This window comes from Cervus canadensis, chromosome 5 (assembly GCF_019320065.1).
Source record: "Cervus canadensis isolate Bull #8, Minnesota chromosome 5, ASM1932006v1, whole genome shotgun sequence".
In the NCBI taxonomy this organism is placed as follows: domain Eukaryota; kingdom Metazoa; phylum Chordata; class Mammalia; order Artiodactyla; family Cervidae; genus Cervus; species Cervus canadensis.
In genome coordinates, this window is record NC_057390.1 from 6,761,514 (window position 1) to 6,775,389 (window position 13,876).

The 13,876-nt window shown below is 47.6% G+C and overlaps 1 protein-coding gene across 7 annotated transcripts in view; it reads left to right on the top strand.

Moving 5' to 3' along the window:
- IL1R1 (interleukin 1 receptor type 1) overlaps nucleotides 1-13,876 on the top strand; it is an 84,414-nt gene that overhangs the window by 45,651 nt on the left and 24,887 nt on the right. For 5 of the 7 annotated variants that reach the window (XM_043468032.1, XM_043468034.1, XM_043468031.1 and 2 more), the window contains 3 exons: nucleotides 1,623-1,774; nucleotides 5,345-5,448; nucleotides 10,812-10,878. In XM_043468032.1, the coding sequence (XP_043323967.1) occupies nucleotides 10,818-10,878 (61 nt within the window). In that variant the 5' untranslated portion in view covers nucleotides 1,623-1,774; nucleotides 5,345-5,448; nucleotides 10,812-10,817. The remainder of the gene's footprint in view (nucleotides 1-1,622; nucleotides 1,775-5,344; nucleotides 5,449-10,811; nucleotides 10,879-13,876) is intronic. The other 2 variants (XM_043468035.1, XM_043468037.1) reach the window with 2 other exon arrangements.

Here is a 13,876-nt window from a genome sequence, read left to right on the forward strand (position 1 = left end):
TGTTAAGGGTGGGTCCTCCTCCCAGGAGTGCAGGAGATGCAGTGGGCCTGCCCTGTACCCTTCTTCCTTGGCCAGGCAGGGAGTTCCAGTGATGGGGGGAGCCACCCAGTGTGGCCAGAGCCCTGCGTCCCTGAGGCAGCCAGTGCAGGGTGTCAAGGAGAGCCTGTGTAACTCGGCACTCTTAACTGTGGAGGAAGGGGGTATGCAGGAGCCCGTGAGAGAGGCTGTTGATCAGAGAATCCACTCAGAGCTGATCAGAAGTCGCAGGAGAAGAAAGGATCGGACTGAATGACAGTCGTGGGAAGCACTGTAGAGGTAGCATGGAGGCAGAAGGACATAGGGCTTACAGATGAGCCAGGAGCGGAGATGGCCCGGTGCTGGTGGAGGAGAAGGGCTGGGCCTCATTCCAGGGAGATGGTCAGAGCAGGGGCAGGTGGGGGCCATGTGCTGTAGAGCTGTCCAGTAAGATGGGGACTGGCGGGGGGGGTCCCTTCATGTGGAGTGACTAAGAGCCTGTGGTGTCCTACGTGACACATTTCACAAGGTCCATGAGACTGGGGAGCAGAGGGCAGGCCATTCAGCGTGGATATGAAAATCCTTTTAAGAAGTTTCTGGGGCAAAGAGGAAGAGGGAAAGTGAAGAAAAAATAAAATATCAGACTCCAGAATACTAAAAGTAAACTGCAGACCAGGGAGTGGATGATGAAATGTCTGCAGGATGTCACAGAAGGGCAGTCCCATCTCAGCTTTCTGAAGTTTTCTCAAATTATGTACCCCTTCATAGATCACAGTCTTGTGATGAAGGGGCTTACATAACTCAATGACACTATAAGCCATGCTGTGCCGGGCCACCCAGACAGAGAGTCCCTCAGACTGTAAGGCGATCAAACTAGTCAGTCCTATAGGAAATCAACTCTGAATATTCATTGGAAGGACTGATGATGCTGAAGCTGAAGTTCCCGTACTTTTGACTACCTGTTGCAGAGAGCCAATTCGCTGGGAAAGCCTGAGGGCAGGAGGAGAAGAGGGCAACAGAGGATGAGATGGTTAGATAGTATCACTGACTCAGTGGACATGGATTTGAACAAACTCCAAGAGATAGTGGAGGACAGAAGAGCCTGGCATGCTGCAGACCATGGGGTCAAAAAGAGTTGGACACGATGGAGCAACTGAACAACACAACCTCAGTAGCAAATTATGTAATTTAGAACGCAGGTGTTAAAGAAGAGCGGAAAGGAAGAGTGACAATTCGTAGAGGAAGCCTGTTTTTAAACAGGGCCCGGAAGTTTCTCTTGGCACCTGGAGAGTTTCTCAGAGCACTATTCTCAAGGTGCCTTAAGGTATGGGCTCCTTGAGGTGGTTTGACTCATTCCTGCGCCCCAATGTACAGCAAAGTGCCAGGTGTGTGTGTTTAGTTAAAACAAACTAGGGGTTGTCAACCTCTCACTCCTCACCCCGACTTGACTTCCTGAATCTGTTTTCTCAAAGGACGTGCTCTTGAAACGTGTGACTCAGCTTTGCAAGCTTGTTTTGTTAGTTTGGACACCTTGAGACCTGTGCAGTGGTGGATGACTTAACTGTCTCCATGCAAGTTCACGGTCATGTGTGCTTTTCCTTGCCCAGGCAGCTGTGGCCACTGAAGATGCCAACTCCCTCCTAAGAAGTGGGCCCGCCTCCTACAGGAAAAGACCTTCTCCACAGTGACCAGGCTGGTTCACCCCAGGGCTTCACCTGCCTTCTCTCATCGACAGCGGAAGCTTCCCACCGTGTTTAAGGTAGTTCTGGACTATCTCCCACCAATAATACCATATTTGTATACCAATATACCAATATTTGTATACCAATATACAAAATATTTCATTTTTGTTGGTGTGTTTTTCTTTGGGACAGCTCGATGGTTTTATCTGACTTCTGAAGGGGTCTGTGACCCTAGTAAGAATCACTGCCCACCCACTTTCCCAGGGTCACCCCGCTTTAGCTCCAGCCGTGATCTTGTGATGATGTTCCCAAGGGCAGGTCTGAGCTGTCTCAACTCCAGGTTGTCCCAGATCCCTTGTGGATTCCACTTAACTTTCACCTAAGTCTCATGGTCTTAGAGTCTGTCATGTGGTTCCAGGAGACCCAGGCTGGTGGTGCAGTGAGTGACAGCCCTGTGGGCATCTCCTCGGCTGGAACCCACCCTCCTCACCCTGCCCTGCCCCTTGCTGGCACCACATGCGTGATTCAGGGCTGGTGGGTCCCAGACCCACTCAATCACCGCTTCTCTGGCTCACCTCCGAGTGAGTCTCAGATATCAGATATGCCCTCCTCTGTCCGTCTGTCTCTGCTGGCTGCTCATGCCTGCATCCCTGCTCAACCTGGAAGGCCCCTCCCTGGCTGCCTGCTCTCCCTGCCTCCTCACCCATCTCCTGCTATTATTCCATATGGGTGCCAAAATTTCCATTAAAAAAAAAAAGAAAGAAAATCTGATCATACACCACTCTGTGGCTTAAAACCTTTCAATGGTTGTTTTGCCACCTACAGATTCCAGTCCCCACTCCTCAGCAAGGATCTGCATGTTCTGGGCACTTTCTGCCTCTCTAAGCTTTGCCGCCTTGCACCTCAACTCTGACTTATGGTCAGGAACGTGATGAATCTCCCCTGTGCTCACCCCCCATGAGGCTCACCACATGCCCCGGGCAGCTGTCCGTATCATGGTGTGACTCTGTGGACATGCCCACTCTCCTTGCTGGCTGGTGAGCTCCTTAAGCCCCTGGGTCAGTATTTCTAGTCTTGTTTCCAGGACCAGGCATAGACATAGTCACACAGTTGTTGTTCGATTATGTCTGACTTTTTGCGGCCCCATGGACTGTAGCACGCCAGGCTCCCCTGTCCTCCACTGTCCTGTGGAGTTTGCACAAACTCATTGTCCATTGAGTCAGTGATGCTATCTAACCCTCTCATCTTCTGCTTCCCCCTTTTCCTCCTGCCCTCAGTCTTCCCCAGCTTCAGGATCTTTTCTAATGAATCGGCTCTTCACATCAGGTGGCCAAAGTATTGGCGCTTCAAATTTAGCATCAGTTTAGTTCAGTTCAGTTGCTCAGTCGTGTCCGATTCTTTGCGACCCCATGAATCGCAGCATGCCAGGCCTCCCTGTCCATCACCAACTCCCGGAGTCCACTCAAACCCATGTCCATTGAGTCGGTGATGCCATCCAATCATCTCATCCTCTGTTGTCCCCTTCTCCTCCTGCCCTCAATCTTTCCCAGCATCTGGGTCTTTTCAAATGAGTCAGCTCTTCGCATCAGGTGGCCAAAGTATTGGAGTTTCAGCTTCAGCGTCAGTCCTTCCAATGAACACCTAGGACTGATCTCCTTTAGGATGGACTGGTTGGATCTCCTTGCAGTCCAAGGGACTCTCAAGAGTCTTTTCCAGGACCACAGTTCAAAAGTATCAATTCTTTGTTGCTCAGACTTCTTTATGGCCCAACTCTCACATCTGTGCATGACTATTGGAAAAATCATAGTTTTGACTATACAAATGTTTGTTGGCAAGTGATATCTCTGCTTTTTAATATGCTGTCTAGATTGGTCATAGCTTTCCTTCCAAGGCATGTGGTAGATCTTCAGTATACAGTCATTGATTCAGCAGTGAATGAGTAAACAAATGAACGGATACCTCAAAATAATTTTACCAGAACTTATATCTGTCATCAGAACATGAGATGACTGATAACAGTTAACTCAGAGTGACCATTTGCGAGACAGTGTTCCAAGCCCTTCACATGTGGTAGCTCATTTAATCCCCACAATAGTCCTTTAAGGACAAATACTGTTAGCATGGTTCCAGTTTTATCCAAAGGGGGAACTGAGACACAGAGGCTGAGCTTCTATCCAGTGTGGGTATGTGGGATGTATCTTGTGATCACATGTGAAAGTGAAGGGGAAGTGTTAGTCACTTCGTCATGTCTGACTCTTTGTGACCCCATGGACTATAGCCCTCCAGGCTCCTCTGTCCATGGGACTCTGCAGGCAAGAATACTGGAATGGGCTGCCATTTCCTTCTCCAGGGGATCTTCCTGCACATGTGGCTGATGCCTAAATTGTGAACGTCTTGAAGAGCAGGTTCTCATTTTATATTTGACTTGATTTATTTTGAATTTTTAAGTTATATTTTATTTATTTCTGGCCACACTGAGAGGCATGTGGGGCCCCTGGTCCCCCGACCAAGGATTGAACCTGTGCTCCTTGTGTTGGAAGCACAGTCTTCACCACTGGACAACCAGGGAAGTCCCTATTTTGAATTTTTAAAATTATTTTGCCTCTGGCATCCCATTCTGCCTGGCATACAACAAAACACGAATGTCACTGAGGGATTTTCTGACTTGGCCAGCCTTTCACGGACTCTCAGGGTGAAAGGTAGTCTGGTTTGGCTTTGCTCTTGGAATTTTTGTGTCACTTTGGGGCATCAAGGGGATTTTGTTAATTTTGGTTGGGAGCATGTTTAGTGTGGCCTTGGATGGTGCATCTTTACCTGCTTCTTCTCCACTGTGCTTGCTTCCTGGGTTGTTTGACTCAACCCCATCCCATGGTCTGAAGCTGATCCCCTGACCCTAGGGTCCTGGGGATGGCAGGGATGCATCAGGGGACAGAAAGTCCCCTGTGGAGGGGAAGGGGGTGTCTCCACCTCCTCCTTTTTCCCAGAACAGTTCCAGGACAGGTGAAGTAAACCCTGGACCCCTGGGGCTGGTCTCCTGTGTTTTATGTATGTGTAGCTGTGCATTCTCAGTTGCTAAGTCTTGTCTGACTCTTCTGCCATCCCAGGCACTGTAGCCCTCCAGGTTCCTCTGTCTGTGGAATTTCCCAGGCAAGAATACAGGAATGAGTTGCCAGTCCCTTCTCCAGGGATCTTGTTGACCCCAGGATAGAACCCATGTCTCTTGCATCTCCTGCACTGGCAGGCAGATTCTTTACCACTGAGCCACCTGGGAAGTGTTTTATGTATCTGAAAGGATACAAAGGGCTCTGAAGTCATCATCACCTGTATAGACGAGGAAACTGAATGAGGAGGAGTTGTGTCCAAGATCACACTGGTCTTGGACTTGTTGTTATTAAACGTTGCTTGCCCACAATTCATTTGGAGATGTATCTTCAGACACACACACTGTGAATTCAGCTTGGCACCTTCCTTGTCTTCTCTGCCTACTCATCGAGCAAGCCAGAGCTTGTAACTAACAGCTGGCAGAATTCAGTTGATTTTTTGATGTCTTTATCTCATTTTTAATAAACAAATGTGGGTTATGGATTGGCCTGGAACAGGTAATTGGGAAATGTATTAACCCTTTATTTTCTTCCTCTGTATTGTAGAGATTTAAAACACACTTCCTCGGGGTGACAGAAAGAGTTAATAAGCCAGACGGCAGGACGTCAAAGCCTCCTATCTCATTTGATAATCTGAGTACTGTTTAAAGGTAAATATGATGACAATATTGTTAATCTCGATTGTTTTGGGAGAAGGCTTATTTATGTGAATAAAATGTCAGAATTACAGGATATTTAAGGAATGTGGCCTTACTGCTCTGAGGTAGGTTTCAAGGCTTGAACCAGGTAAAGAAATCATTTTCCTCATGCTGAGGGTAAGTGGAGGAGAATGGGAATGGAGGTGTTTCTCAGGCTTGGACGCGTGTGTGTGTGTGTGTGTGTGTGTCTGTGTGTGTCTGTGTGTGTCTGTGTGTATGTGTGTGTGCACAGGCTCCTCTGTCCGTGGGATTTTCCAAGGCAAGAATACTGTGTGTGTGTGTGTGTGTGTGTGTGCAGTCACTCAGTCATGTCTGACTCTTAGTGACCCCGAGCACTGTAGCCCGCCAGGCTCCTCTGTCTGTGGGATTTTCCAAGGCAAGAATACTGGAGTGCATTGCCATTTCTTACTCCAAGGGATCTTCCCAACCCAGGGATTAAACCCAAATCCTGTGTTGGCAGGCAGACTCTTCACCACTGTGCCACCTGAGACAAGGCTGGTCTCTCATGCTTAGAATGCCTTTTATTCCCTGCGTTCGCAGGCACACCTCAGAGATGCTGGGGTTGGGTTCTAGATCACCACAGTAAAGCAAGTCACACAAATTTTTTGTTTCATAGCACATGTAAAAGTTTACACTATACTGCAGTCTGTTAAATGAGCAATAAAAAGGCGATGCATGTACCTTGACTAGAAAATACTTTATTGCTCAGAAAGTGCTGACCATCATCGAGCCTTCAGTGAGTTACAGCCTTTTTGCTGGTGGAGGGTCTGATCTGCTCTCAATGTTGATGGCTACTGACTGATCACAGGAGTGGTTGCCGAAGACTGGGATGGCCGTGGCAATTTTTTAAAATAAGACAACAGTGAAGTTTGCCACATTGATTCTTCCTCTCACTTGAACACCTAGAGGCCATTGTAGGGTTATTAGTTGGCCTGATTTCAATATTGTTGTGTCTCCGGGAACAGGGAGGCCCGAGGAGAGCATTGAGGGACTGCCAGTTGATGGAGATGTCAGAACACACAGAATATTTGTCAGTTAAGTTTGCTGTCTTTTACGGACATGGTTCGTGGTAACCCCAAAACCAGTTACAGTAGTAACATCAAAGGTCACTGATGAGCATAAACATAATAGAAATAAAAAGGTTTGAAATGTTGTGAGAATCACCAAAGTGTGACACAGACATGAAAGGAGCAAATGGTGTTGGAAAAGTGGTGCCAAGAGATGGGACCAACGAGGGGTTGCCACAAACCTTGAATTTGTTTTAAAAAAATGAAACACAACATTTGTGAAGTGCAGTAAAGCGAAGTGCAATAAAATAAGGTGTGCCTGTATTTTAAAAGCACATTGTAACATTTTTATACATTTTAATACCACTTTTAAAAATTCATTTTTAATTGGAGGATAATTGCGTTTTAATGTTGTGTTGGATTCTGCCATGCATCAACATGAATCAGTCATAAGTGCACATATGTCCCCTCCCTATGGGGCCTCCTCCCACCTCTCACCCCATCCCAACCCTCTAGGTTGTCTCAGAGCCCCAGTTTGAGTTCCCTGTGTCATACACCAAATTCCCACTAGCTATCTGTTTCACAAACAGTAATGTATATGTTTCCCTGCTACTCTCAATTTGTCTCACCCTCCCTTCCCCCTTAAATAGAATATTTTTCAGCTAATATTCTAATGATTTCATGTTATTAGAATCTGGGTTTGTGATGTCTTAGTTAAAATATTTTGTGTTACTTGTGGTTTGCAAGTAACTTATGGCTACAGAAAAAATGTAGGCAAGTCTCATCTGCTGTAAAACTAAAAGGACAGATTTTTCCCCAAAGCATGAGATTATATGGTCTGCCCTGGACACTGCCCCCAAGGTTGGGTATAGAGGACAGCTATTTCTTTAGTTCATTTTCTCACTCATTCTGTGAGCACTTACCGTGGGCTTCTGAATTCCCGGCTCAGCACAGTGCTGGATGCAGCGATAGGGAAGCTGTGGTTCCTGTCCCCGTGGGGCTTCCTGTCCTGGGGTAACGGCCGTGACATGTGTTATTACATTCATGCTGGTGGCTGTGGGGGCCCAGGGGAGGAAGGAATAGCCAGGCAAGTGTTCTGGGGGCTCCCTGGGGTGGTGGGAGGAGGGTGACCCTGGCTGAGACTGGATGGATTGGGAGGCACCTTGGGAGGTGCAGGGCAGAGCCAAGGGCTCCAGGGCTGGAGCACCGGGCAAGGTGAAGGCTGACAGCAGATGGGCGGGGGGACAGGGAGGCGGAGGCTTGAGTCTGAAGGGAGCAGTCAGAGCCTCCGCACGAAGGAGCTGTGCTCGGGGCTGCGGACTGTTTGGGGCACACTGGGGAGCCGGCACAGGTGTTTTGACTTGATCATTTGGTAATGTCTGGTTCAACCAGTTTGGTAATCCCTGGAGATCGACTGGTTAGTGCTGGCGAGAGCAGCTCTGGGGTGGCAGGCGTCAGGGTCACTGAGCCGGCATCTCTCATTGGGAGGTGTGTGTGTGTGTGTGTGTGCGCGCGCGCGCACGTGTGTGCAAGCTGTGTGTGTGTGTGCGCACGCACGTGCATGCAGAGTGTGTGTGTGTGTGTGTGTGTGTGCACGCATGTGGCAGAGTTGTCCTTATCACTGAGGTGGGGAGCGCGGTTGGTGGGGAGAATAAATCTGGTCTGAGGCCTGTGGAATATGAGGAATTCATAGGTTGTTGGATAAATTTGTACATTAGGGGCCTCCTTAGTGGCTCAGTAAAGAATCTGCCTGCAATGCAGGAGACCCAGGTTCAATCCCTGGGTCAGGAAGATCCCCTGGAGAAGGATATGGCAACCCACTCCAGGATTCTTGCCTGGGAAATCCCATGGACAGAGGAGTCTGGTGAGCTATAGTCCTTGGGGGTCACGAAAAGTCAGATATGACTGAGTGAATTAATACTTTTCTCACTTTCATAAATTCATTGGAAGCATGAGATTGGAGTTTGGTGCACATAATTGCAATCCCACCCCCACCCCTGCCGCCGCCTCAGGAGTATGGAACAGGAATATTCCGAAAGGAAAGGGGCCATACTGAACATTACTTCATGTGGGCTTGAGTAGTTTAGAAAGGTAGGCAAAAGGAGCATTTTTTTTCCTTTTTCAATTCCAATTGATATTATTTTAGTGATGTTTAATGGATAAAGCCCTGGGCATGCCTTCCTCCTGGCATCAGTCAAATGCTTGACCTGATTATGCCCCCTGCCATGTATATGGATAAAATGTTATGAAATTAAAATCACAGGTTACCAGGGGCTTCCCTGGTGGCTCAGTCTGTAAAGAATCTGCCTGCAGTGCAGGAAACCTGGGTTCTGTCCCTGGGTCAGGAAGATCCCTTGGAGGAAGAAATGACAACCCACTCCAGTACTGCTGCCCGACAGATTCCATGGACAGAGGAGCCTAGTGGGCTACAGTCCACAAGGTCACAAGAGTTGCACACGACTTCGTGACTGAACCACCACCAGGACCTCGGTTTAATACATAGCCCCATGGCTGATCAATACCTGTTGTAGCTGCTGCTCTGTTGGTGTGGCTTCTAAACTATGCAGAGGGGCTGTGGAGGTTTTATTTTTTTGTGGTAAGATTAATACATGTTTATTGTAGAAATTTTAAATTGAAAGCTCTAGCAAGCCCCAGAAAAGGAGAAGACAACCAATCATAAGAACCAACCCAATTAAACGAAGCAACAGACAAAGGATTAATCTCAAAAATATACAAGCAACTCCTGCAGCTCAATTCCAGAAAAATAAATGACCCAGTAAAAAAATGGGCCAAAGAACTAAACAGACATTTCTCCAAAGAAGACATACAGATGGCTAACAAACACATGAAAAGATGCTCAACATCACTCATTATCAGAGAAATGCAAATCAAAACCACAATGAGGTACCATTACACGCCAGTCAGAATGGCTGCTATCCAAAAGTCTACAAGCAATAAATGCTGGAGAGGGTGTGGAGAAAAGGGAACCCTCTTACACTGTTGGTGGGAATGCAAACTAGTACAGCCGCTATGGAAAACAGTGTGGAGATTTCTTAAAAAACTGGAAATAGAACTGCCATATGACCCAGCAATCCCACTTCTGGGCATACACACTGAGGAGACCAGAGCTGAAAGAGACACGTGTACCCCAATGTTCATCGCAGCATTGTTTATAATAGCCAGGACATGGAAGCAACCTAAATGCCCATCAGCAGACGAATGAATGGATAAGGAAGCTGTGGTACATATACACCATGGAATATTACTCAGCCATTAAAAAGAATTCATTTGAATCAGTTCTAATGAGATGGATGAAACTGGAGCCCATTATACAGAGTGAAGTAAGCCAGAAAGATAAAGACCAATACAGTATACTAATGCATATATATGGAATTTAAAAAGATGGTAACGATAACCCTACATGCAAAACAGAAAAAGAGACACAGATGTACAGAACAGACTTTTGGACTCTGTGGGAGGTGAGGGTGGGATGTTTCGAGAGAACAGCATCGAAACAAGTATACTATCAGGGTGAAACAGATCACCAGCCCAGGTTGGATGCATGAAACAAGTGCTCAGGGCTGGTGCACTGGGAAGACCCAGAGGAATTGGGTGGAGAGGGAGGTGGGAGGGGGGATCGGGATGGGGAATACTTGTAAATTCATGGCTGATTCATGTCAATGTATGACAAAACCCACTACAATATTGTAAAGTCATTAGCCTCCAACTAATAAAAATAAATGAAAAAACAACAACAACAACAAAAGAACCAACCCGATTGTAATATATTGTTATTATTTCTTTTGGTCTTTCTGGTTCATTTCTATGCAGCTGTGCTATTTCATCCAAAGGGTTTAATGTCATACATTATAAAGGGAAGGTGTGACCTTTAGCAGGATATGGAAGTTTGGGGCTTTGCACATGGGTCCTGACAGTGGCTATGTTCTAGGTGGGGAATAGATCCATATAAGTAGAGGCAAGATGCTTTATGGTCTAGTGAGTAGTCTACTTGGGGTGTAGCATAGGTTGGATTTTGGGGAAATTTAAATGCAAATGAATGACGGCACAGATGATGGAAGTTTTGTTCATCTTAAATGGTGTGAGCTTGTCCCCAATTCTGTTAAAAGTCTTCATCCTCCTTTTGCCCATCTTGCATCACAAAGCATGATCACATAAACGATGTAGGGAGACTAGCCCATCAGTGTGACTTGGGGGTGAGGGTGAAGCCAGGTGGGGAGTCAATGTATGTAGCTTTAGAGATTTGGGGGGAATAGTTACTTTAAAATTTTTGTTTGTTTGTTTTTCCAGGAGAATATGAAAGTATTACTCAGGCTTCTTTGTGTCATCACTTTACTGATTCCTTCTCTGGAGGCCGGTGAGTAAAGCATTTCCTTGTGTTCCTGTCCGCTAAGAAAATCTGTTACGTAGAATACCTGTGGTACCTTCCTTAACAGCATCCTTTTTCTTACCTGTGTCTGTGGATTTCCAGGTCACAGAACTGTATCGCTGGATGCCCTTTCAACATCTTTACTTTTCATTCTCTCATTTGTCCATTGGGAAGCTGAAGCCCAGGGAGGTTAGGAGCCCACGGTCATGAGGCTATTTCAGAGCAAGAGCTGTAATCCATGCCACAAATGTCTAGTCCAGGTCTCTCCCCACTTTGTTGCTGCTTAAAGAGTGTAATCCGGGGGCTCCTGGTTTTCATTTGGGAGAAGTGTAAAATGCAGTCTTTGTGAACCCATAGCTGACAGTTCTTTATTGTCTCCATTTATTCGTCTTCACTCTTCCCCTCTCCCTCTCTTACTGCAAATGCATTTAGCCCTACTATGTGCCAGGCACTGCTACTGGGGCTACAACCATGAGTGATCCAGACAGAAATGTCTGTCTGCATGGGGTTTACATTCCAGTAATGGACAGAGACAATACCTTAGATAAGTAAATATATATTATGTTATATGTTGGTAAGTGTAGAGAGAAAAAAAAGCAGGAAAAGGAAGGTATAAAGTTTTGGGGTTGGGGTGGGCAGAAGGTTACATTTTTTTTTGATAGTGTGGCCAGAAAAGATCTCATCAAGAAGTTGACTTGACCCTGAAGGAGGTGGTGGAGGGAGCTATATAGACCAGGTTGGGGTGGAGAAATATTCTAGGCAGCCTGTGCCAAGGTCCTGAGGCCAGGAGTACTGGCATGCTCCAGGAACTGAAATCTGCTGTGGCTGGAACAGAGTGAAAGGTGAGGGGTCTGATTTGAGTGATGGGGGCTGGGGGAGGGTTGGCCATGTAGAGAATTTAGTGACCTTTCTAAGGATCTTGGCTTGTACTCTGAAATGGGAACACTGTGTAGGTTTCCTGTTTAAACCTAGAGAGGTGATTTTTTTTTTGGTTGCACTCTGTCGCTTGTGGGAACTTAGTTCCCCAACCAAGGATCGAACCTAGGCCCTCCACAGTGAAAGTGTGGAGCCCTAACCACTGGACTGCCAGGAAATTTCTATATTTTACAGGCTCATCCTGGTTCTTATACTGTGAACAGGCCATTGGGAGGCAAAGGAAGAAATAGGCCAGTTAGGAGGTGGTTACAGTGGTTCAGGCAAGCTATGAAGGTAAGCTATTCAAGGGTGACAAGGAGAATTGAGTTGTCAGAGTCTGGATATACTTTGAAGACAGAGCCAAGAGGATTTTCAGACAGAGTGGATGTGGGTGTGAGGGACAGAGGGTTTTAGCCTGAGCACATGCAAAGTGGAGTTGCTGTTGATGAGAGGGGGGAGGGTCACGTGGGCAGACTGGAGTTGATGAGAGGGGGGAGGGTCGCGTGGGCAGACTGGAGTTGATGAGAGGGGGGAGGGTCGCGTGGGCAGACTGGAGTTGATGAGAGGGGGGAGGGTCGCGTGGGCAGACTGGAGTTGATGAGAGGGGGGAGGGTCGCGTGGGCAGACTGGAGGTGATGAGAGGGGGGAGGGTCGCGTGGGCAGACTGGAGTTGATGGAGGGGGAGGGTCGCGTGGCAGACTGGAGTCGAGAGGGCGGTCGCGTGGGCAGACTGGAGTTGATGAGAGGGGCGAGGGTCGCGTGGGCAGACTGGAGTTGATGAGAGGGGGGAGGGTCGCGTGGGCAGACTGGAGTTGATGAGAGGGGGGAGGGTCGCGTGGGCAGACTGGAGTTGATGAGAGGGGGGAGGGTCGCGTGGGCAGACTGGAGTTGATGAGAGGGGCGAGGGTCGCGTGGGCAGACTGGAGTTGATGAGAGGGGGGAGGGTCGCGTGGGCAGACTGGAGTTGATGAGAGGGGGGAGGGTCGCGTGGGCAGACTGGAGTTGATGAGAGGGGGGAGGGTCGCGTGGGCAGACTGGACATGTTAAGGTTGTTGTTCTTGTTCAGTTGCTAAGTTGTGTCCGACTCTTTGTGACCCCATGGACTGCAGCACGCTAGGCTTCCCTGTTCCTTCATCATCTCCCAAAATTTGCTCAAACTTATGTCCATCGAGTCGGTGATGCTATCTAACCATTTCATTCTCTGCCACCCTCTTCTCCCCTTGTCCTCAATCTTTCCCAGCATCAGGGGCTTTTCCCATGAGTCGGCTCTTCACATCATGAGGCTGAAGTATTGATCTTCAGCTTCAGCATCAGTCCTTCCAATGAATATTCAGGGTGGGTTTCCTTTAGGACTGTGTTTTATCTCCTTGCTATCCAAGGGACTCTCAAGAGTCTTCTCCAGCACCACAATAGCTGTCCATTAGATGTCTATATAGTGATTTGATTAAGCAGTCTGGAGCTAGAGATTGGAGGGATAAAGTTGAAGACCTTGGCAAGCAGGTGGTATTAGAACTCTGAGACTCGATGGGGAGTGAGGGTAGTTAGAAAAGAACAGAGCGTCAAGGAGTGAACCCCACAGCTCTCCAAGAATGGGTGGTCAGGCTCCCACTTATCCAAGAGCCAGTGACGGACTGGCCCGAAGTGTAGGAGGAGAACCAAATGTAGGAGGCTTCCTGGAAGCCAAGTGAAGAACCTGTTAAGGATGAGGATAGCACGTGTCCAGTGCGATGGATGGCATCACTGACTCAATGGACATGAATCTGAGCAAACTCTGGGAGGTAGTGAAGGACAGAGAGGCCTGGCGTGCTGCGGTCCATGGGGGTGCAAAGAGTCAGACACGACTGGGTGACTGAGCAACAGCAGCAGTGCAGATGTGTTAAGTAAGTGGATATCTGAAAGCCATTGATTTAGCAGCTTAAAAGCCATAGGTGACCTTGGTCAGAACAGTTTTGGTGGAGCCGTGGGGCAAACCCCAGATAAATAGGAGAGTGTGTTGAACTGAGTTCTTCAGGATTACTCTTTTATCACTGTTAATTGTTGTTGCTACTGCTATTCCTAGGAGTGAAATACT